We start from the raw sequence: 22237 nt of genomic DNA on the forward strand, positions 1-22237 counted from the left end.
CCATCACCAAATCAATGCCGCCGCGGCGTACATGCAAGCCCATACGCGCGACGCGCTATCGCGCTCGAGTCAATGAACGCGCAGCGCGTACATCATTCACTGATTGAGAGCAACACGACTTGCATATTTCAGACATCAAGAGGAGGATCATCCTTCTTCATCTTGACACACGACCATCGCGCCCCCATCTGATGCATTTGTAGCTGCAAACAGCGCATTCGCCGCACACCCGGACGGCCATGGGCCCCTCAAGAGCCGGCCCCTCAAAGGCCGACATGGACGCGTTCATGGCCCACCTCTTGGCGGATGTGGACGCGTCGGTGTTCGATCTGCCTCCATCGCAATCGCCCCCCAAGAAGCCGTGCTCCCTGGAGGCCGCGCAGTCGAGCCAACAACGTATTCGGAGCATGTCACCTGCTCGCAGAAGCCCTGCTGCTCACAAGCGACCCAAGCTCGGTCATGCATCTGCAGAGCTTCGGATGCGCACGCGAGTCAAGGACGAGCCTGGGGATGATGCAGGCTCAAGTAGCTGTCTGAGAACGTCGCCGTCAGCTCCCACTCCGTCGACCAAGCAGATCGCGGCCGAGTCTGATGAGCAGTATGATGGGAAGTCGGCTGCAAGGAGCAGAAAAGATGCCATTCGTGTGGCCAGGGAGCAGGCTGAGGAAAGAGGTGTGGGCTCTTCCGACCAGATGCTTGCTTCTTCATTCGTGAGTGCCTTCGCTTCTTATGCAACATGCGATTGATTTGCATCCTCACGAATAGAGTCTGCTGTACAAGAACAGGCACACAAGTCGTCTGCGGCAGAGTATCGCGAAAAGCGGCAGCGAGAAAGGGAGGCAGCACGAAGCTATGTACGCGCAAAGGTGCTCAACATTGGTCAGGACAATTTCATACCCGCTTCAGCGCTCTCAGCTCCGGCATCCGCTCCACCTGCCTTGATATCTGCGTCGACAGTGGATAAAATGAGAACGAGGAGACAGGTGGTGCTGAATGTGGAAGAGAGAGCTCCCTTGGACATCCGGGACAAGAACTTTGTACGAGCAGACGAACATGGCGCCCGGCGCAAAATCTATCTACGAGACGAATGGCTGAGCCTTGCAGAGCGAATTCGAGTAGGTGACTACGTCCACCTCATTGGACACTGGTCGGAGGCGTTCGACGATCTCGAAGATGCACTAAGCGTCACAGGACCCCCAAGCTCTTCTGCGTCAGCCCAAGCTGGACAGTCGAGCCAAGTCAATGGACATCCCGTTTCAAAGCCAGACTTGGCCATTGCCGAGGTCGACGAAGATGATGACGACGACATGTCGCTGTGGGCGAACTTGGACTGCACCTTGCCTTCGAGCACACCGACCAAGTTACCTCTAATGATTCTCTCAAGCTCTGGAGCCCTCGACGCAAGTGGGCATCCCCCTTGCAAGAATTTGCTCATCCTGCATCCCGATCTCCTGCTGTCTGCAACTTCAATTTCAAACGTCTCGACTTGCCTGCGTAGACCGCTTATCTCGTCCCGTCTGCGGGCATCCGCAGCGGATGGCGCAACATCCGAAGCGCTCGTCATGGGCGCCATGCTGCACGTCGTGCTCCAGTCTTGTCTGACTGGCACAGCTTTGCCAAGTACCTGCGAAGGAAGCCCCTCCCCTAGCGGCATCCGAACGCTACCATCGCTCGAGATGCCGGAGTGTTTTCCGCCCACATGGAACGGCGTGCCTCCGACCAACTTCTCGGCGTCTTTTGTCGCGGAACAGATCTGCGCTCAAGTCGACGCATGTCTCGAAGACCTCGCCGATGCTGGACTTGACACTCAGGTGGCTCGTGAGCATCTGATTGACGCTGTCAAGCCATTCGGCGAATTTGCCTTCAAGTACCTTGCCTCACCAGAAGGAGATATTCCCGTGAGTACACCGGCCAACGCATCCTGCCCTTTGGGGACAGCTCGAAAGCAGCTGACTGGTGTAGTCGGTTTTCATCTCTGCCGCCACCAGCACGATGCTGTCGCCATAGACTCTCGCTCAGAGTCACCGCCGCGCGTCCGCATACGTCGCGTACTGGAAGTGGAAGAAGATATTTGGTCACCCATGTACGGCCTGAAAGGCTTTGTCGACATCTCTGTGGAAGTCGAAGTACAAGAAACTTGGGCCAAGCAGCCACCTCCGCGACAGCATGCGTCGGGCCGAGCGGTCTCTGCCGTGTTTCTGAACGCTGGCCTTCAGCGGAATGCGGGCAACATCCATCGCGCAGCCAGCGGTCCGCTTCGTGCGTCTCAAACCACCGCCCTAGATTCGGGCGGCGTTCAAACGTTCGTGATGCCGCTAGAGCTCAAGACTGGTCGAGCTTTCGCCAATCTGGAGCATCGCGCTCAAACGATGATGTACATGCTGATGATGTCGGAGAGATATGGAACAGATTGCCAGCAAGGCTTGCTGTACTACTCTCGCTCTGGGGACCTTCATCGAGTGCGCAAGTCGGCTAATGAAATCAGAGCTCTGATCATTGGTCGGAATGAGCTTGCGAGCTACATGTTGAAGCGGAGTGCCGAACGGCGCAGCAAGGTGCTAGCAAAGCCGGAATCACAACTGCCAGAAGCTCCGCCACGCTTGGAACTCCCAGCCACCATCGATTCGGAGCGGACGTGCGGACGATGCTACGCTGTGGATGGGTGTATGCTCTATCGGCGTGCCGTGGACGACGTAACTGAAGACCCAGAGAATCCCTCACCAATCGCCGACTTGTACGACAAGATGACGGCCCACTTGACCGACGAGCACGCCGCGTTCTTTGCGCACTGGGAACGCCTGCTCACACTCGAGGAGGAGGACATCAGCCGATTCAGGAGAGAGCTGTGGACGATGACGGCAGCCGCCAGAGAGCAGAGGGGAGCAGCGCTCGCTGACATGCAACTGGTACCCGAGGAAGCATCGAGGACTGCTGTCGCCAGCCAGAAGCATAGGAGAGATGCGCGGCACCGGCATACCTACGAGTTCAAGCGGCGCGCCAAATCAGCCCTCGAGGCGGTGTTCCATTGTCCTCTGGCTCTGGGGGAGCGAGTGGTGCTTTCCGTGAGCTCATCGTTACCAGCGCTAGCCTCGGGTATGCTCATCGAAATCAGCAACTCGAGCGTCGTCTTGGCCTTGGAAAGAGACCTCGGACCAGTGATCGCGCGTCTGGACGACGAATATAACACCGGAGACTATCAGTTCCGCATCGACAGGGACGAGCTGGGTGGCAGCATGGCCCGCGTACGACACAACATAGCGCGACTATTCTTTGCGGGCGAAGCAGGTGATGAGAAGAGAAGAGAGCTCGTGGTGGACCTCAAGACGCCACGCTTCTTGCCACCTTGCGACCAGGCAATGTCGCTGCCAGATCACCTTAATGAGGATCAGCATGCTGCGATGCGACACGTGCTCAAGGCGCAGGACTACGCTCTGTTGGTTGGCATGCCAGGCACAGGAAAGACAACGACAATCTCGGAGCTCATCCGTTTGCTTGTTTCGCGCGGCAAGACGGTGCTTCTAGCTAGCTACACCCATAGCGCTGTGGACACCATCTGCAAGAAGCTGATTCGCTCGAACAGTGTCGATGAAGAGGCTACCTCTTCCGTGGATCTGCTCCGGCTTGGTGACAAGTCGCGAATAGACTCCGCCATCCACCCCTACGTGCTTGCGGACTCGGCCAACGTGGAAGATTTTGAGGCTAAGCTCTTGAAGCCGAATGTCGTCGCTACGACCTGCTTGTCGGTCGGTCACACCCTCTTTGCCAAACGGAGCTTCGACTACTGCATCGTCGACGAGGCTAGTCAGGTCACCCTTCCAACGTGTCTTGGTCCTTTGAAATTTGCACGGATCTTTGTTCTTGTCGGCGATCCTCAGCAGCTACCGCCGCTCGTACGGAACATGGATGCTAGGCATGGAGGACTCGACGTCAGCTTATTCAACCGGCTGGCTGAAGCTCATCCGACCAGCCAAGTCTACCTCACCCGCCAGTACCGGATGAATGGCGACATCATGACTCTGAGCAACCAACTTGTCTATCATGGTAGACTGCAATGCGGTAGCGCGGAGGTCGAGAATCTCTCCTTGGCCCTGCCGAAAGCGTCTGACGCTCTTGCTCGCCTACGCAGTCCCAACAACATGACTGCGGGCGTGAGCGAAACCTGGCTGCAGCGCGTGATCCAGCCAGACTGCAAGGTGGTCTTTTTGAACACGGATCATCTGCCGGCGCCAGAGTCTCGAGTGGGCGAACTTGTGCAGAACGAGGTGGAGGCTGAGCTGGTGTGTCAGATCTGCGCGGCGCTCATCCTAGGAGGCTGTGAGGCGGGCGACATTGGCGTCATCACTCCGCTGCGTCAGCAGATCAGGCTTCTGACCAACGCTCTCGGCATCAATGCGACTTCGTCCACGCCGACAGACACGGAGAAGAGCCGAAAGGGAATCGAAATATTGACGGCCGATCGAGCACAGGGTAGAGACAAATCGGTCGTGCTCGTCTCATTTGTCCGCAACAATACGATTGGGGAAGGAGGCAAGGGGAGCGTGGGCGAGCTGCTGAACGATGTCAGACGCATCAATGTCAGCTTGACGAGAGCACAGAGAAAGCTCGTCATGGTAGGAAGCAGAAAGACGCTGCAAGAGGTGCCGCTGCTGCACAAGCTTTTGGAACTGGTCGACGGAAAAGGCTGGTGCATCGACTTGGAAAGGGACGACCATAGACGCTTTTGCGCTCCTCAAGGTCTTTGGACAAGTCTTGCGAACGCAGCATCCAGCCAATCGCAATACCTCTTTGATTGCACGCCGTCTGCAACCGAGAAGCAAAATCCTGGTCGTGCTGGTGCTAGCTTTGGCCCAGCAGCGGAGTCGACCCTCAAGAATGCACCTGCTCACCATGCCGGCTCGGGAGCACTCGTCCGCAAGAGGCCGCTCTTGCGCGATATCATCAATGAGCAGAAGGGACCGACTGGAAGGCTTTGAGGCGGCCACGCGCGCCGATCCACGCTCGCTGAATGGGCGCTAATTTAATGTGTTCGCTCATCGATGACATTGCCGCGAGCCTTTGTGTGCTTTCTGATCGCATGTTGTCCTTCTCACATGACGAGTGCCTCAGCAGAGTTCGTTGTCCCTTTGGAATCACGCAAATGTGGCCAGAACGCCTTGTACCTGAAAATAACAATCAAAAGCTGTCTTGCCAGCAGTGTTGACTTATCCTTGACTTGTCGCCGACCACGTGGCTACTAGCATGTCGCTTCTGTGAGCAATCTCGAGGGATGAAGGAAATGCAAGGCCGCTATAAAGATGCAGGTCGGCAGCGCGCTGTTCCCGTCTGAAGGTCAAACGCAGCGTCCACATCATTGCATGGTCCCCGGATGGCATGACATGCTACTTTTTGAAAGGTTGGCAGGCGCTCGAAATTGAGTTCTCAGTGAGCCCATGTAAGCGGAGAGTCGAGGACTTGATGTGTTTGGAGTGGACTTACCCATTCAAGGGACTGTGCGCGCAGAGTATTTTGCCGTACAGAAGCCAAAGGTCGTCATCTTTCCACCTGTCAAATCACGAGCATAAGCGGTAGATCCACGATGCACGCACAGTTGGGTCTGACGTGAACGATCGTAAATGTGGGCGTTGGCAAAGTCCCGTGTCTCCTGCACATGAGTCATTGGATATATTTTTTCTGTTCTCGCGGAGTGCCAGTAGCATCTATGGGTTAGTGGTATACTGCTCGCTTGCCAATTAATGCGCCCCACTAGGGATCGCGTAATGAGCTTGCGGGCGACACGGGTTCGATTCCCGTTGGATGCAGTTCCTTTTGGCCGGCGGGCCCACGGCCCCCACGCCCGCATCCTCCCTTACTGATCCCATTCCTCTACTCTTTTCTTTTGCTTCTCTCCCCTCTGAACCGGCAGCATGGTCAGCAGCTGCTGTGACATCAGCTGATGCCGGCGGCTTTGGTACCCTCCGAGCACTACGCGGGAAGTTTGATCCCTTCCTTGGCAGCTTGAAACAATGATTCACTACAGACGCTTATTTCTATACGACGTCGACGATCACTTTTGTCATTGTCCCATCCCAAAAAAAAAAGGTGTGCAGCTGACATTCTAGCACCCGATCGTCGCTTCTAGTCAGTCGACCTCCTTTTTTCGGGTCTTTGACGACATCACCTTGCCGCGCGCCCCACGCAAGACGAGCGCCTTTCTATACACCGCGTTACGATATCCATAGTCCCGAGTCGCGCAAAGAAAAGAACTCGGCCAGAAGAAAAAGCAAGACGCTCTGAGGTCCGGGACGAGGGGAGATGCGTGCAGCAGCATGGGTAGGCACAATGATGAAGTTGACATTTGTTTCGCAGACATCATGATTTGCTCGAGCGAGCAAAGGACAACTCGAGGCGCGCCTCTACTTGTGCGATCCATGATGCATCGAAAGTTTGAATTGCTTTGAAAAGCGCAGCACCGCTACCGTGAAGGGCTCAGCGGCCGAAGCTGGTCGATGAGGGCTTGCGAAGCCTGGTTGCCCTGTAAAAGGTTCCTTAGTGCGAAGATGGCATGTTCGCGAATGTCTTGGGTCGGAATGAAGACGAGAAAAACGACGACAGAGAGCAGCGTGAGTGCGGGCATTGCCTGCATTTCTGCGGCCGCAAGACGTTCCAGGCAATGTGCGCTGGAGCGCAAGCTACTTACAAGGATTGTTCTCGTCCAATTGAGTCATATTGAGCACATCTAGTAGTCCGCCGCTCTCTCTGACCGCATCCTGCACCCTCTTCACCCTCGACAAGCGGGCTTCTCGCGCTGTCCGATCCTGCTCAGTCTTCCGTGCAGACGCGCTAGAAGCAGGTTCAACAAAACTCATGACGCCCAGCAAGCGCACGAGGTCTCTTTTCAAATTTTGTAATCCTCCTCCTCCTCCTCCTCCTCCTCCTCGATCCGCCTGCTCGGTCTGCTCGACAAAGGTTGAACGACTTTGGCCCGTCGAGGTCAGCACGTGACCCTCGGGTGCTGATGCCACCGAATGGTTGCTAGCGACGATGTTCTGAAATGGCGAGATTGCGGGACTGAATTTGGACGTCGAGTGCAGCAGCTCTACATCGACACCAGCAGGGTGACGAGGGTTGAGCAGAGAGAAACGACCCACGCTACAGCTCTCATGTTGGCCCGCACAGCACGAATCGAGCGCTGCGAATGCCTGATGACCACTCACCAACGACGGTTCGCACGCTTTCCTCCTTCGAGACTGTTTCGAGAATCTGGCTAGACTTGTCTTGGAAACGGTCGCCACGACTAATGGCCTCGTCTTGTGCTGACACACTCTCAGCGGCTGCAATGCAGAGATGGATCAAGCACTGCAAATGCAATATCAAGCCCGTGTGTGCCTGAGCGAGTTGACTGTGCTGGATCGTCCTAACAGCGTCCGAAGCGATAGCCTCACGGTCCGACAGGCGACGCATTAGTCCGACGGTGTAGGCCGAGAGGGTTGCGAAGCTGCTGACCAGATAGACAAGATCGGACTGTGAATCTTGTACAGCATCGTCGGACGCCGATTCGACCGACTGAGAGTCGGGTGATGAATCCGAGCAAGCGCCACTCGAACTGCCATGGACCAAGTACGCATCAAACATTTGCAACAGCGCTACTTGTCGTGCGTTTAAAGGCGGATCCTCTTCCTCCAGCTCGTTGGCCGTCGGTGCGCGAGTCGAAGAGGTCGTCTGGAAACCTTTGAGAAGTCGTCCACACAGTCCGCTAGAGAAGATGATGCTGAACAGTTCGTAGCTGCGATGGCAGGCACGAAGAGTCCTTTGGTGAACCATGAGAGCCTTGCGAATCAGTAGTGTACTTCCGCACTTACGCTATCGCGATACTGTCTGGCAGATCCGAGGGGCTCGTCTCAGGCTGAGCGTCTGCCTGCAGGTCAGCGGCTGCATTGCGAAGGACTGTCCCAAGCAGTGCGCAGCCCTGCTGAGTCAATGCTAGCCCGTAGCTGTGAGTAGCAGGTGAACACGAAGTTAGCTGACTTGGGGGTCCAAAGCGGGCTTCTAGGGCTGCACCTCTAACCTTCTTGCTGGCTTGGAAAGGAGCAAATTGTCCAAGACGATTTCGACTGCCGCACGTACACCCTTGCTTTGTAATTCGAGCAGACGGCTGTGTGATTGGGCATTGAGAGGAATGAGCAGCGGTTCGCGCAGGGGATCCAACGCGGAGTTCCGCATTGACTCGTCTCGTCTCGTGTGACTCGCATGAACAATTCCACGAAACCAACTTCGCGCAGCTTTGAGGGTCCTTCTACCTCCGGGGAGTCGAGTCCCATGCGCCGCCACAGGAGCTCGGCCGTCGACTCATTGTTGGTGATGCAATTTGCGAAGGCTTGCATGAGGGCCTGACAAAGCAGCACGGCTGCATCAAGTATTCGCACAGCAACCGGACGCACAGTCTGTCAGCTTTGTTTCGTCCTGAAGCCCTTCAGCTTCCAATAGACAAAATGGGTCGTAAGGCCACACGTACGCACCCGACTCGTTTTGCGTTGCGGTGTAGCTGGTCAGATGCCACAAAGTAGATTGCAGGTCATGCCTGAGCAACGCGGAGCTGCAAGAGTAGAATGCCGAGGGAAAGCGAGTGAGCGAGCGATTGCAATGCCGAGGCTTCGAAGACATTTCATATGAGCGACGTCGACGTACAAGATGAGCTCTTGCCCTGCTTGATTTCCTGCAGCAGCATTTCGCAAGATTCTGGCTCCAAGCAAACTTCTCTGTGCCTCTTCTTGCCGCACTTCATCTCCAACAAAGTATTTGCTTGCCACGCCAAGACATTCCGCAAGCAGGTCATCAACAAGTTGTGGTCGTGCTCGGCAAGATACGACGAACTCCTGACGCGCACGGGGTGTGGTGGCTAGCGACTTGGAGAGAGCGTTTAGGGATTGAAGCGTTGACGCGGACCATGACTGCAGGGAGACCGTAGCATGTTGAGCCTCTTCTTGCTCTTCTTGCTCCGGCATGACCGCTTTTCAATTCTTTGCTAGTGTGCTGAAGCCTCGATATTTGCGTGGGCTATGTGTGATTGATGGGTCTGAACGACGATGTGTTGAGCGCTTGTGCCCGTGTCGCACAAGTGCAAAAGGCTCTGGTTGCAATCCCGAATATCTCTCTCAAAGTCAGCAGAAGGCGTGTGCTTTATGAGGACCAAGACCTGATGATCACGTGAATGTCTGGCCTGCCGAACTCGGACCAAATTCAAGATTGCAAAGCCGCTTTTCCGCCCTGTTCGATGGACTGATACGTCGCCTGCTCTGGCACCTAAAGCTGGGGTTCTTCTTGCACTAGCCGCCAAGCATACCCCCCCTCGTGACGTATCGCTTCAATGTTGTTAGCCGGCTTATTCGTCCGCGCTTGCTCGCTATGCTCTGTGTGACTTCTAGCATTCGTGACTCTTGCTGCATTTCACCATAAACCCTCCCTCTGACCGGCGCTCGCATGCCTTTTTAAACAATGCTGAATGGTTCAGAGAGCGCACTCTTCGTCTTGGTAGATGCGTAGCCAAGAGATGTCTGCCATCCATCCATCCATCCATCCATCCATCCATTCGATTGGCGTGGGCATGCGATGCAAGAAAAAGTGGAGGTGGTCATATGCGTGCGCATATTCGAGCGAACACCGTTCCATCATCAGCAGGCTCGACGCTTTCCAATCTCTTCTTCTGCATGCAGCTATATAGCTGTGCTGTGGCACACCACCGTCACCCGCAAGGCCCACGCGCATCCACCGCGCGCGCCGCCGCCGCCGTATAACGGCCGGGGCGCCGGGCCGAACAGCATCGCGCGCGGTGTGCGCCGCGTGCCGCGCGTGCGTTTGTATATATAGGGACCACCGCGCGACTACTACTGAAATGCGCGCGTGCATGCTGACGATCGATCGATCGATCGAAAGCGTCTGCCGCCGCCGCGCCGCGCGCTGCGTGACAGACCGAAGCCCCGCCCCGCGTTCGGTCATGCAGGCGCCTCGGGCAGCGCGCGTGCGCGCCGGACCGCACACAACACGCGCGTTTGAAAGCGTGCCCGCTAGACAAAGCTCGAATCACGAATCAAGAATCTCGCGAGGAGTCACGAATCGTGAATCGTGGTTGGGAGAATCATGAGAATCAGGTGGATTTGTGATCTCTGTGCATCGGCGTCAGAGTTTGAATCGTAATTGTGGGGGGGGGCGGGCACCGCACCGTGACTCTGCCAGAGACGTGATCATCCTCATGCTCACCACCACCACCATCATTCGCTTCGTATGTACATTCTATCGACGCCAAGCACATCGAAGCGTGTGTCCTTCCCTCACTTTGCTTTTTGAACCCTCTCCTTGCGCTCAGTAGGTCTGCAACCCGCCAGCTTCATCGCATCCAACCAAGCAGTAGACTTGGCTGTCAGGCGTGATCGACTACGCTTCACACAGACACAGCACCTCTTTCCCTTGTCCATCCGCAATTCAAACTCGGTGAACTGTCGCCATGCCGTCCCAAGCATTGCCAGAGGGAGGTGCATCGAGCTCGGCAGGATCCAAGTTGTACATCAATCTTCGCAAACAGGTCAAATACCTGCTCATTGGCGGAGCGGGCGTGTGGTACTGGCAAACGTACAGCCATTGGTCAGACTGCTGGAACGGCGGTGGATGGCCAGGGTGAGTGGTGCGCGCAAGTGGTGTGAGCGAAGCGCTGCACGGATCAAAGGACGACAGCGGCGCAAGTAAAAGCAGTGAATGCGTCGCCTCTTTCTCACTCACCGCACCCTTCGTCGTCTATCCCTACTGCTCGCAGCACTTTGGCACTGCTGGCCGCTGTGCAATTGACCGCCACTGTGCTCATCTTTAGCTACCTGATGCTCGTATCTGCGAGCGGCAATGCTCCCGATGTGAGTACCTACAGCGTAGCCAAGAAGGGAGGCCTACACGCGCGCTCTGTGTGCTAGCACATGCTGAAAGATGAAGAGCATCCCATATCGCCTCGATCATTCGTCACAGTACCAGAGATGGCAGACTGATGCGCTGTTGAAGAACATCATTCCGCTGCTCACCCTGTGTCTGGTTGGCGGTTACTTGAGCTTGGCACTATCCATCAGTCCAGCCGTAGCGTGAGTTGAGAAGCATGTCACCATTGCAGCCCCGGCTCGAAGAAGGCAAGTCCAATCTCATCAGAGGCGAACGCTGATCGGCTACATGCTGCACCTGCTGTCCCCTCATCACAACTCAGCCCCGCCCCACCTTCCGATGCTCTGTCTTCGAGGCTGCTGGACGCCGCAAATTCGCTGGGTGCAAATCTTTCCACAGCGCGCGCAGGCGCACAGCTTCTGCTTTCGGACCTGACTCGGACATTGGGCTTGAAGAGCTCCTCCATTCCTGCTCCCTCGACATCCTCGTCCATCGCTTCCAAGCTGTCCACCTTCCGCTTTCGAGGGTCAGCCTTCTCTTCATCAGACAGCGGGACAGATCTGGATGTTTCTTCCCTCCTGAAAGCCTTGAGGGTCCCAGACGGAGAAGCGTTGGCTGCTCGGCTAGGCGTCGACCCAACGCTGTCCAAGACGCTCCTGAGCAATCTGGATAGAGCTCAAAGAAGAGCTCAAAGGTGGAAGGTGGAGAATATTCGGACGATCGGTTGGGTAGGAGCTTTTGCGGGATCTGCCAGCGTCTACTTTTTAGCTTTGGGGGCCGTTGGCTTCGTTGGTGCTTTTGCTGGACCTGCCAAGAGACTGGGAAGAAGGGGAAAAGACAGGCAGGCCTGAATATGCACTCGGAATTGGGTGTCTGCGCGCCCGAGATGCAAGACTTTGGATCGCGCACTGCTCCGCATCCGCCTCGACATCCATGCCGTCACCTCGCACCATCCACACGCGAGACGTATCCAGCGAGCGCGACGAGAGGGAATGATCGAGATGAATGCCCTCTGTCAATCCCGAGTCTATCTGTGTATCTACTTTTGATGCTGCTGCTGCAACTGGTCTTGTCTAATGGGTATGCACGTATCTCGCAGTCTTTGTATCATCCGTCGCAATCGACGCGGCACTTCAGCCTCTCGCGTTTGGCCTCAAAGCGATCGAGGAGGTCAAGCGCGCGTCAAAAGTGGATGGATGGTAAAACCTCGCGTTTGGCCTCGAAAGCGATCGAGGAGGTCAAGCGCGCGTCAAAAGTGGATGGATGGTATGGGTTTTTGCAAAAGAAGCGTACGTGTGCAAGTCGCTATTATTGATTCTGACTGCGGCTCATGGCAGCTCTGGCAGCTTCTTGTATCCGCGCAATCTCTCCCTCTTCCTCTCTCATACGAGCTTCTTGCGCATCCTTCATCGTCCTTTCATCACCACGCTCCACGAGCTGGGCGAAGTTTCCGTGAGCAGGAGCAGGCTCCAAAGCTCCCATCCTGATCAGCGCATCTTGCGACTGTCCCATTTGGAAGGACGGTCTTGAAGGCTGCATGCCCGAGCTGGTGCTCGCGCTTTCGTCTGAGCTGGGCGCCGCAAACGCTGCGCTCGGAGAGGGGTTGATCTTGTTTGGGATCTGCAGCCAGTCGCACAGAGCCTGCGTTTGTGGATTGGTATACCAAGAAGCTTGAGAAAGAGGGGGGTCCACGCAAACGGAGATGGATGGGGAAGATCCGCCAATCGATGATCTGATAAGTCTTGCAGCTCGACAAGCACGCGTCGTGGCAACGTCTTACTCACGCGGACCCGCTCGGGCACCTTCAGGCACATCGATGCCTGGTGCAGTCTTGACGAATCTCTGCACGCTCGCAATAGCCAACGGGTGCCTATCCAAGCCTCCCGCCTCGCCGTCTTTCTCCTTTGCGCTCATCAACTGCTCCTCGACCCACCGTTCCTCCTTTTCAACAAGACGTTGAAGCTCTGCGTCGTCAGATAGTCGATGCGGCAAGGGCGGATGCTGGTTCCTCGCCAGACAGAGCAGAGAATGCGTCGCTCGTGTTATGGCGAGCCAACGCGGAATGTATCTGAAGGCCGGCAGACGCTGGGTTTGGTGTGTGGACTCCGAAAGGGGTGGTTGTGCGCTGCTATTCTCGCGTTGCGACCCATCATGGCCAGCCTCGCGCGGCTCTGGAGCGCGTGCATGCGAAGCTGTACTAGGATGCACGGGAACAGACATGGCATATTCCTCGTCAACATCAAAAGGCGCTTCGACCTCCAAAATCTGAGAATAGGGGGGAAAGAAGCAAGCCGGGAAGAGAGAACGTCAGCTGGTCAGACGTTGCATGGAAGCTTGCCGATTCATTTTCGCACGCTGACCTGAAGGAAATCCTGCCCCGTCAGACACTTGCTGAGAGCCAGAAATTTGGTCGCGCTACTTCCATACGGTGCGTTGGCCCACGATGTGCTCGCTAACGGCTCTGCACCTTGAGCGTCGACAATTGTGTCGTGCTGGTGCGGAGGATCTTCGTCGATGTACTCGTCTGCAGGTCGAGCTGGTGCGGTCTCTTCGTCGCTCAACTCGATATCAATCTGTTCGCTGCTGGGCGCCTCTGCTGCTCTGTCTACACTCTCGTCTACTGCTTCGTCCACCGCTCCGGAGACCTCGCTACCGACGACGCCCGAGTCCAACTGTTCCGCCGATCCGTTTTCCTTGCCAGCTCTGTTTTCGTCCTGCAATCTCGTAGCTTGTCCATCGTGCTTGTACAGCGCGGCAAATCTGACGTGCAGATGAGCAGCGAACCAGTATTGCGGCTTGAGCCTCTGCAGCAAACCCATGAGCGGCGGGTTCCCCAGAGTCGAGCTGTTGATCTCGTCTGTGAAGAAGGGTTTTTTCCGCTTGAGCCAATCAGTATCGCCATGCTGTTCTATCGTGTTTGGCCAGTCGTGCGATAGGAAGCTGTGCGGTGAGAGCCGGGGACAAAGCTGAGAGGAAGTTCAAACGCATTTAACAGGGATGCGGCATGAGCCAAGGATGCCTGCTTCTCTGGTCAATGCGATGTGCCCCGCTTTCGCTGGGCACGAAGGCGTACTTACAAGTCCAAGCCGCATGACGTCGTACTGCCTTGTATGATAGGTGCTGCGCACAGTTGACCGATCGTACGGCAGCCTCTCGTACCTTGGCGCTCTATAGTCGTGGGATTTGTAGATGCCGCTGATACCGCTAATGTCGAGACCTCCAACTTGCACGCTTCCTGCTGCACCTAGATAATAGATGTTGGGCGCTAGCCATCCTCCGTGATAGCTTGACAAGGCAGAGGGTGTCACACTGAGCTTCAGCTTCAGCCACGCATCGGCGTAGGCCAAAGATGCGACTCACAGTTCCCACATGTATGCGCTCGCCTCATGATTGCCACCAACGACGAGAGTGAGATACTCGGCTTGTTTGAGACCGGTGTAGTAGTGAACAAAGTCGCCGAGCTGCTTGTACTTGTCCGGCACAGCAATCGTCTCTAGGTCTGCAACATTTCGCAGCGCTTGGAAATCGCCGCAGAGGAGAACGAGATCGGTGCGCTTTTTGGCCTGGGCGTCGAGGGAGCGGATGGAAGCGTAGATGGAGTCTAGCGCTCCGTGCGAGCAACCCTGAACAGCCACCCTCATAGCACGAATGACTGTCAATCGACTGGTGGGATTGTATCAGCAGCCAGTCACCCAGTGCTGTGTCGCTGATTGTGGAGCGCTCGCTGACCTATGCTGTGCGAGCTGCTTGACGACTTTCCACGTGATTGAGATTGCATGCGATCATGCTCTGCTCCATGTCCGACAGTCAAGAGTCTGCTGCTATGTGCTCATCGCTTTCATTTTTGAATCTTGATTCAAGATTGAGGTCGGAGAGCGTGGCCTGCCTAAAGATTTTGGACAATCAAGAATGGTGAATTCCAAGTCTGCTATTTGGAATTGTCCGCCTCGACTTACGATTCCTTCCAAGTCAAAGGCAGTGAGTAGTGCCGATATGCGAAAAAGGTGGAGCTCAAGGATCGTGCAGTGAGGGGCGCTCTAAATCCTTCACGTGATTTACAGTTGTGTGAGTGAAGACGCAGCAGCAGGGAGCACGCGGCTGTCGATTGCCACCCACGCGTACGGTGGTCTGGCGCAACCCGATCGGATTCGGGGGGGCGCGAGCGTGGCTGTGGAGTCTGGATGACTTGCATGCAGAGTCATGTCTTGGCAAACATGGGATCTGAATCTGGTGCATGCACGCGCGCGTGCAGGCTACATCGTGAATGGCACACTCGTGACTATGGCAGCGAGCTCGAGCCGGAAAGCCGGACAAGCGCCCGACCGACCGACCGACCGACTAACCAACCGGCCGACGGCGGACAACAGCGACGGTGTGGATCCGGCGCAGCCGCTCGGTCATCATCACGATTTGCTTGCTTCACCGAGAGAGAGACAGAGAAAAGGTGCATGGGTCTCAGTCACAGCGTATGAATTGCTGATGGGCGTAGCGTGAGTCGCGAGGGGGGTGAGGAGGCGGTGCAAGGTTTTGGCTGAAGCCGGTCCTACCAGGTGTCCAGACCGGGCGGTACCCACGTGAAGCGATGGTGGCGAAAGCTGTGCCCAAGCGGCCGACTTCTCGATCGAGTAGCCGAAGCCTCATCAAATCAGTCGTGCACGGGTGCTAAGGACAGCGGCCGGGAGCTTGCGTGGAAAGCCGTGAGTTATGAAGATGGGCTTTGACCAAACGTTGATTCACGATTTCCTCGTTCACCTAAAACTTGAGCACGCCATACGCGCAAGCCGCGCTCGATGGGTGCTGCGTGGGCGGAGCGTATATATATACACTTATACGCGTGCTGTAATCCTTCGCTCCCCATCTCAACACTCTGTACTCGTGACTGCATGATGGACATATACAAAGGGAGCGCACGAGGCGTTCCAAAGTCAAAAAGTCTTGGCACTCGATTCTGATGGTTGCATGCTGCTGCTCATGCACCGACGCAAGAAATCCACATCAGCATCGGCGCGCGTAAACAGCTGCAGACAACGAGTAGTCACGAGTGGCGCGCGGAGCCTCACACTTGCTGCTGCTGCTGCTGCTGCTGCTGCATTGATCCTTCTGCATGCAGCGCCGAGAACAGGGTGCGCTGCTCGAGCGACCGGCGGGCCAAATAAGGAAGGCGCGCGCGCAGGCTCTACGCAGCAGCACCTTGACAATTGACTGTACACACACACGCATCAGTTGTACTTGCAGAAACATCCTTTTGATTGCGCAGGTGAAAATGTCTTGCTGCTTCTGCTGCTGCTGCTGCTGCTGCTGGGTGGACCGATGCGATGAACACGCATGTCATGCAAGGGCCCAGTCTCCGACCGACCCGTGTACGTGCTGTTGCCGTGCACACCAAACGCAATCCACCGCGCGTTGCCGCCCTCCTCGACGCGAGCGAGTCGACGACACAGCCTTCTATTTCCGAACACCTGCGCGTAGCTCAGCTTCTCGTCGCTACAAGGCAGCACCAGCAGGTAGGAAGACGTCGCACTCGATGCGGCCTCCCGCAAGGATGTTTTGAACTCACATACCCAGAGAAGCTCCTCAAGAGTCTTGGCTCTTCTTTGCTCGTGATTCACTCGACTCACCACGCGATCGTAACCACATTTATAACGATCGCCATCTCAACAGCACTTGAGCGCCCCGTGCGACCCGTTTCAATCACGCAGACGCCGGGCTCCCTTCATCACAAGCTTCTATTGCGGGCGCGCGCGCTGTCGTCGAGGCGGCAAACAAACCATTTAAGCCATTCTCACCTCTTCTTCACCTCCCCTCCGCCCACATCGCACCAACAACCACACCGGAGACTATCCTATACGCGTTTACACCAGGGCGCCTCACCGTCTCACCTGTTCGCTCCCTCTTCTCATATCCTTCAGCAAGCGTGTTTCTTTCAATCTTAATTTCCCGCCAGCGTCCATCAGGCACATCATCCATGGCAAACACCCAATTTCGATCACCCAGGTGACACATTCGTCCAGGTGGCAACGAGCAGACCTCTCTCGTTCCAGGTCCAATTGGCTTGCCCCAGCTAGCACAGACCGCACAGCACGCACAACGCTCAGCGCACAGAGCGCCGTCCCATAACCATGAGCCATTCACGCTCGCCCGAGGACAAGGCCGGCGTCGGTAAGACCGCGCCACCGCCTTTGCCGACCATCATCACTACTCCGACACCAGACATCCAGATCCAGGCTGAGGAAGGCGGCAGTGCAGCAGCCAATTCCGCCACCTCTCCAACGAGCGGAGGAGGTGGAGTGGCACCAAGCGACTCGCATGGCAGTAGCAGCAACAGCGCGCATGCACAGAGCCACGGTCGCAACTTTAGCATCACCAGTCTGGGTCAGGCGGGTGGTCACGCCAGAAATGCTAGCCTTGGAAGCGCGGCTGGCATGCTGGCAGCACCAGGATCCGCCGGTCAAATCCCTGCATCCGCATCGTCTGCATCGACTGCCTTTGTTCCCACATCTCCCACGCTCAGCGCCACATCGGAAACCAGCTTTGGGCCGGACAGTCCTGCACCAGCCTACAAGACGTCTTTGGCTCTTCGCGACAATGACCCTCGGGCATCGCACGGCAGACAGTTGAGCGTCGCGAGTGCCTTTACTGACGCCAGCGGAGATGCCAACGGACTTGATGGCAGCAAGGCACCTCCTTCTGCCACCACTGTTCCGGCTAGCGCTAGCAGCCAGGTCAAGTTCAACTTTGGTAATGATGCGACCGCCAGCTCTCCTGCCGAGACGCACAAAGCCCTCTCATCCACGAACAAGAGCCCCACGCATGGCGCTGCTGGGGACGATACCGAGAGATCAGACGAGGCGGATGCTCGTGCCGGCACTCATCTTGGGTCTGGATATGGCGAGGCAAATGCAGAGAATTTGGGCTGGTGGGGACGCTTCAAAGTTAGCACCTCCAGCATGACCAGAGCGGGAAGGAGAAAGGCAGCTGCGGCAGCCATCGAAGCTGAAAAGCAACGTCAATACGTCATGGACCCTGCCCCCTTCCCTCACCGGCCAATCGAGCTGGGCGAGCTGGTGGATCCGAAGAGCATCAAGAAGCTGCGAGATCTGGGCGGAATTCAAGGCTTGCTCAATGCACTCGGCACGGACGAGCATGCTGGTCTTGATACTGGTGCTGGCATCAAGCATGCTGAGCAATCAGACGATGTCGAGGCTGCAGCTGCTACAGAGACCAGCAACAAGCGCGAACAGCGCAAGCCCGCCGACTTTGTGCACGCCACATTGGAGGATAGGCAGCGTGTTTACGGCCACAACGTGATTCCTCAGAAGAAGTCAAAGAGTCTTTTGCTGCTCATGTGGCTCACCTTGCAGGACAAGATTCTGGTGAGTCGAAGTGACTAACGCAGAGTCTCCGCGCAACGTGCTCATCCATACATCGTCTTCCTCAGATCGTCTTGTGCATTGCAGCTGCCGTGTCTCTTGCCCTCGGCCTCTACACCGATTTTGGCGCTGATAGAGAACAAGTGGCGTGCCTGGACCCGCCACCTGGAAGCTCGACGTGCGATGCGCCACAGATTGATTGGGTGGAAGGAGTGGCCATTCTAATTGCTGTGGCTATTGTCGACATTGTAGGCTCGGTCAACGATTACCAAAAGGAGTTGCAGTTCAAGAAGCTAAATGCAAAGAAAGAGGAACGCGACGTCAAGGTCATCCGTGGTGGACGACCAGCTTTGATGAGCATTCACGACGTAGTCGTTGGCGACGTCCTACAGATCGAGCCTGGAGAGATCATGCCAGCGGACGGTGTCCTGCTGCGCGGTCACAATATCAAGTGCGACGAATCGGGAGCTACTGGCGAGTCTGATTTGATTCGAAAGGTGCCATACGACGAAGCGCTCAAAGATCTAGAGGCACAAGAGGCCGCCTCTGCTACGGGCGCCAATCAGAAATTGCTCAAGCGCGACTGCTTCTTGATCTCGGGAACGCGCGTCATCGAAGGAGCCGGAGAGTATGTCGTCATCGCTGTTGGACCCAGCAGCTTCAACGGCAAGCTTATGATGGCGCTCCGTACCGAAGCGGAGGAGACTCCGTTGCAAGCCAAGCTGAATCGCCTCGCCGAGATCATCGCCTATGCAGGCTCAGCAGCAGGTCTACTGCTCTTCATCGCCCTCATGATTCGCTTCTTTGTCAACTTTAAGAAACATCCAGAGCGGACCGGGGATGAGCGCGGAAAAGAGTTCATCGATATCCTCATTATTGCCGTCACTGTTGTCGTCGTTGCTGTTCCCGAAGGTTTGCCGCTCGCTACCACTCTCGCCCTCGCGTTCGCCACCAAACGCATGACGAAGCAGAATCTGCTCGTGCGTGTTCTCGGAGCTTGCGAGACGATGGCCAACGCTAGCGTCATCTGCACCGATAAGACCGGCACTCTCACCCAGAACGAAATGAGCATCGTAGCCGGCAGCGTCGGCGTCCACCTCAAATTCGCCTACAATTTGGAGGAGAACAAAGGCCGCATCGAAGGGGATACACCAACGAAGCCCTCTCAACACGAAAAGATGGCTTCCAAATCCAGCTTGACCCGACGTGAAGGCAGGCAGGACTGGGCCATTGACCAGCATGAGCTTTCTTCCGTCGTCAAGGGTTCTCTAAGAGAGCTTTTCAACAATGCCATCACTGTCAACTCTACGGCGTTCGAAGAGGACCCCAAGTCTTCGGATGGAGATGCGGTCGATGCTCCAGCAGCTGTAGCGAAGTTGGCGTCCCGCTTTGGCTTTCTGCGCCGCTTGCTACCTAGCAAAAAGACTTCGGCCGACGAGGCGACCAAGGTTGCTGGCTTTGTTGGATCAAAAACCGAGACGGCCATGCTCAAGATGGCCAAGGAGCTCGGCTGGGAAGACTACAGATCTGCGAGAGCGCGCAACCAAGTCGTTACCAACTTTCCTTTCAGTTCCGAGCGCAAGGCAATGGCTGTAGTCGTCAAGAAGCCCGAAGGAGGCTACAGATTGTACGTCAAGGGAGCCAGCGAGGTGTTGAGCAAGCTTTGCGATCGCCACATCGTTGTGCCCGATCCTGACTCTCAGGAGAGCGAGCAAGGCATCATTCAAACAAGCGCATTCAATGAGGAAGCACGGGAAAACGTTGCCAAGACGATCATCTTCTACGCCAACCAAATGCTCAGGACCATTGCTATTTGCTACCGCGACTTTGATGACGAGCAGTGGCCACCCCGCGACGCAGAAGTGGACGAGGACGGTACCGTCAAGTATCGGTATCTGGCTCAAGACCTGACTCTCATCTCAGTCGTTGGTATCGAGGATCCACTACGTCCGGGTGTGCGATCCGCCGTGGCCAAGTGCGCCGAAGCCGGTGTGCAAGTTAAGATGTGCACTGGTGACAATGCTCTTACGGCCCGATCCATTGGTACCCAGTGCGGCATCTACTTGCCAGGCACCATTCTCATCGAAGGGCCAGCTCTTCGCAAATTGACAGACGCGCAGTTGGAGGAGCTTGCACCTCGTATCTCGGTACTTGCACGCGCTAGCCCCCTCGACAAGGAGCGCCTCGTGGGTGCTTTGCAGAGACTGGGCCAAGTCGTCGGTGTCAGCGGTGATGGAAGTAACGATGCGCCAGCGCTCAAGATGGCCAACGTCGGCTTCTCCATGGGTATCGCAGGTACTGAAGTCGCCAAGGAAGCCTCAGACATTGTGCTCATGGATGACAACTTCGCCTCCATGGTGTCTGCTATCATGTGGGGACGATGTGTCAACGACGCCGTCAGGAGGTTCTTGCAATTCCAGCTCACTGTCAACGTGGGAGCTGTGCTGATCACATTCATCAGTGCGGTAGCATCGGACGAAGAGGCTGGTGTGCTTGGTGCTGTCCAATTGCTCTGGCTAAACCTCATCATGGACACTCTCGCCGCTCTCGCTCTTGCTACCGATCCGGCATCACCGGAATTGCTCAAGCGCAAGCCCGACAAACGCTCCGCCCCCCTCATCACCGTGGACATGTGGAAGCAAGTGCTTGGGCAAGCCATCTATCAAATCATCCTGGTCCTCGTGTTGCATTTCAGGGGCAACGACTTGCTCAATCTCAACTCGGTCTTTGAGAATGAGACGGATCCTCTGCGTATCGAAGCTTTGGCAACCAGGAACACACTGTACCTCAATAGCGTCATCTTCAACACGTTTGTGTGGTGCACGCTGTTCAACATGGTCTCTGCAAGAAGCCTTACGCGCGAGCTTAACTTCTTCAAGGGCCTCCAGAGGAACCACTGGTTCGGCGCGATCATGGTCGTCGAGGTAGGCCTGCAGACCCTCATCACCTTTGTCGGCGGCGCTGCCTTCGGCATTCAAAAGGGACTCGATGGTAGAGGATGGGCAATAAGCATCGTTGCTGGTCTCGTCACTTGGCCTCTTGCCACGCTCCTGCGCCTTTTGCCGACCGCGCCTCTGGAAAAGATTGCCATTCGTCTGGGCGTCTACCCTGATTCCAACGCTTTGCCGACGGTCAAGGGAACCACTTTGGAAGAGCAAGAGAAAGCAGCACGAGAGTACGGCGAGCCGATGGGCAATCTCGCCGAGCGGCTCAATGCCTTTACGCGCATTCGAGGCGGCAGATCGAGGCTTGTGAGGTTGAGTTGGAAGTCCAAATCAAGGAGAATGAGGGATGCGGATGTTCATCCTCAGACCTTGATGGCCCTCGTACCTGCCATCGTCACGGCTTCCATCGGTGCGGGCTGGAGACCTACAAACCCACCCAACGCATCGTTGGCCGACCCCGCTGTTGGGGATCCGAGCGTCAGCAGCTGGCAATTGTATCAAGGTGCGATCCAGATGCATCCGGAGACGGACCGCAACGACCCTTTCCTCAACACGGTCGGAGCCAAACCGGATGACAAGCAGCAGTGAGCCACGGGGTGAGCTCAAAGAATCCAACCCATGTAAATATTGCCCCCTATTCCTTTCGCTCTGTACATATTTTTACAATTCCATTGCACGTGCATTTGCGACGCAGCATGCAGAAAGAGAAGAAGAATTCCGCTCCCAAAAACAGTACAGTCACCTCTCTGCAACTTGACGTCGACGACGACGACGACGACGATGTGCGCAGCTCTGCCCCTTCGTCATTGCGTTCGATCCGAATTGTACATAGCACAAATTGCATCGCTTCCTCTCGACTTTGCATCTAATTTACAATGCCACACGACATGCCTAATGCTAAAAAGTCTCTGATGCTGTTCGCGATTGTGACAGGTGAATGTGCTCTGCGAAGACTGACCTGCTTCACGTTCCTGCCACAATCACACACACACACACACACACACACACACACACACACACACACACACA

At 56.1% G+C, this 22237-nt stretch overlaps 8 protein-coding genes and 1 non-coding gene across 9 annotated transcripts; 5 read left to right on the plus strand and 4 right to left on the minus strand.

The window, feature by feature from the left end:
- Positions 1 to 128: 128 nt before the first annotated feature.
- Positions 129 to 4973, plus strand: IE81DRAFT_314288 (hypothetical protein; the record flags this gene model as incomplete). The annotated part of the gene is made up of 6 exons (XM_025512501.1): positions 129 to 710; positions 786 to 1898; positions 1989 to 2120; positions 2245 to 2263; positions 2284 to 3743; positions 3876 to 4973. Exons 1-6 carry the CDS (start codon positions 240 to 242, stop codon positions 4971 to 4973), a joined length of 4293 nt encoding a protein of 1430 aa, XP_025369251.1. The 5' UTR covers positions 129 to 239.
- A 719-nt stretch (positions 4974 to 5692) lies between these two features.
- IE81DRAFT_t19 lies at positions 5693 to 5798 on the plus strand. The gene has a single exon. It is a non-coding gene; the product is annotated as a tRNA-Gly (tRNA).
- A 267-nt stretch (positions 5799 to 6065) lies between these two features.
- Positions 6066 to 8981, minus strand: IE81DRAFT_341678 (hypothetical protein; the record flags this gene model as incomplete). The annotated part of the gene is made up of 9 exons (XM_025515662.1): positions 6066 to 6511; positions 6677 to 7075; positions 7194 to 7310; positions 7422 to 7762; positions 7839 to 7970; positions 8104 to 8383; positions 8496 to 8572; positions 8665 to 8692; positions 8864 to 8981. 9 exons carry the CDS (start codon positions 8979 to 8981, stop codon positions 6393 to 6395), a joined length of 1611 nt encoding a protein of 536 aa, XP_025369252.1. The 3' UTR covers positions 6066 to 6392.
- A 251-nt stretch (positions 8982 to 9232) lies between these two features.
- IE81DRAFT_147514 (hypothetical protein) lies at positions 9233 to 10185 on the minus strand. The gene has a single exon (XM_025510406.1). It carries the CDS (start codon positions 9970 to 9972, stop codon positions 9484 to 9486), a length of 489 nt encoding a protein of 162 aa, XP_025369253.1. The 5' UTR covers positions 9973 to 10185; the 3' UTR covers positions 9233 to 9483.
- Positions 10154 to 11982, plus strand: IE81DRAFT_323922 (hypothetical protein). Its single transcript, XM_025514097.1, has 5 exons — positions 10154 to 10255; positions 10340 to 10647; positions 10784 to 10877; positions 10987 to 11096; positions 11216 to 11982. The coding sequence occupies exons 2-5, from the start codon at positions 10478 to 10480 to the stop codon at positions 11742 to 11744; spliced, it is 903 nt and encodes a 300-aa protein (XP_025369254.1). The 5' UTR covers positions 10154 to 10255; positions 10340 to 10477; the 3' UTR covers positions 11745 to 11982.
- Positions 11983 to 12164: 182 nt separating this feature from the next.
- On the minus strand, positions 12165 to 14714 carry IE81DRAFT_323926 (hypothetical protein). The gene is made up of 5 exons (XM_025514098.1): positions 14254 to 14714; positions 13971 to 14178; positions 13254 to 13859; positions 12678 to 13158; positions 12165 to 12563 (listed from the first exon to the last, which is right to left on the minus strand). Exons 1-5 carry the CDS (start codon positions 14532 to 14534, stop codon positions 12202 to 12204), a joined length of 1938 nt encoding a protein of 645 aa, XP_025369255.1. The 5' UTR covers positions 14535 to 14714; the 3' UTR covers positions 12165 to 12201.
- Positions 14715 to 15345: 631 nt separating this feature from the next.
- Positions 15346 to 15575, minus strand: IE81DRAFT_323927 (hypothetical protein; the record flags this gene model as incomplete). The annotated part of the gene is made up of 1 exon (XM_025514099.1): positions 15346 to 15575. A coding segment is annotated over exon 1 (182 nt), but the record flags the coding sequence as incomplete, so codon positions are not given.
- Positions 15576 to 16084: 509 nt separating this feature from the next.
- IE81DRAFT_147608 (hypothetical protein) lies at positions 16085 to 16919 on the plus strand. The gene has a single exon (XM_025510407.1). It carries the CDS (start codon positions 16209 to 16211, stop codon positions 16824 to 16826), a length of 618 nt encoding a protein of 205 aa, XP_025369257.1. The 5' UTR covers positions 16085 to 16208; the 3' UTR covers positions 16827 to 16919.
- Positions 16920 to 17840: 921 nt separating this feature from the next.
- On the plus strand, positions 17841 to 21796 carry IE81DRAFT_290942 (calcium-translocating P-type ATPase; the record flags this gene model as incomplete). The annotated part of the gene is made up of 2 exons (XM_025511875.1): positions 17841 to 18266; positions 18332 to 21796. 2 exons carry the CDS (start codon positions 17841 to 17843, stop codon positions 21794 to 21796), a joined length of 3891 nt encoding a protein of 1296 aa, XP_025369258.1.
- Between the last annotated feature and the right edge of the window lie 441 nt (positions 21797 to 22237).

This window comes from Ceraceosorus guamensis (genome assembly GCF_003144195.1).
Source record: "Ceraceosorus guamensis strain MCA 4658 unplaced genomic scaffold IE81scaffold_34, whole genome shotgun sequence".
Taxonomy (NCBI): domain Eukaryota; kingdom Fungi; phylum Basidiomycota; class Exobasidiomycetes; order Ceraceosorales; family Ceraceosoraceae; genus Ceraceosorus; species Ceraceosorus guamensis.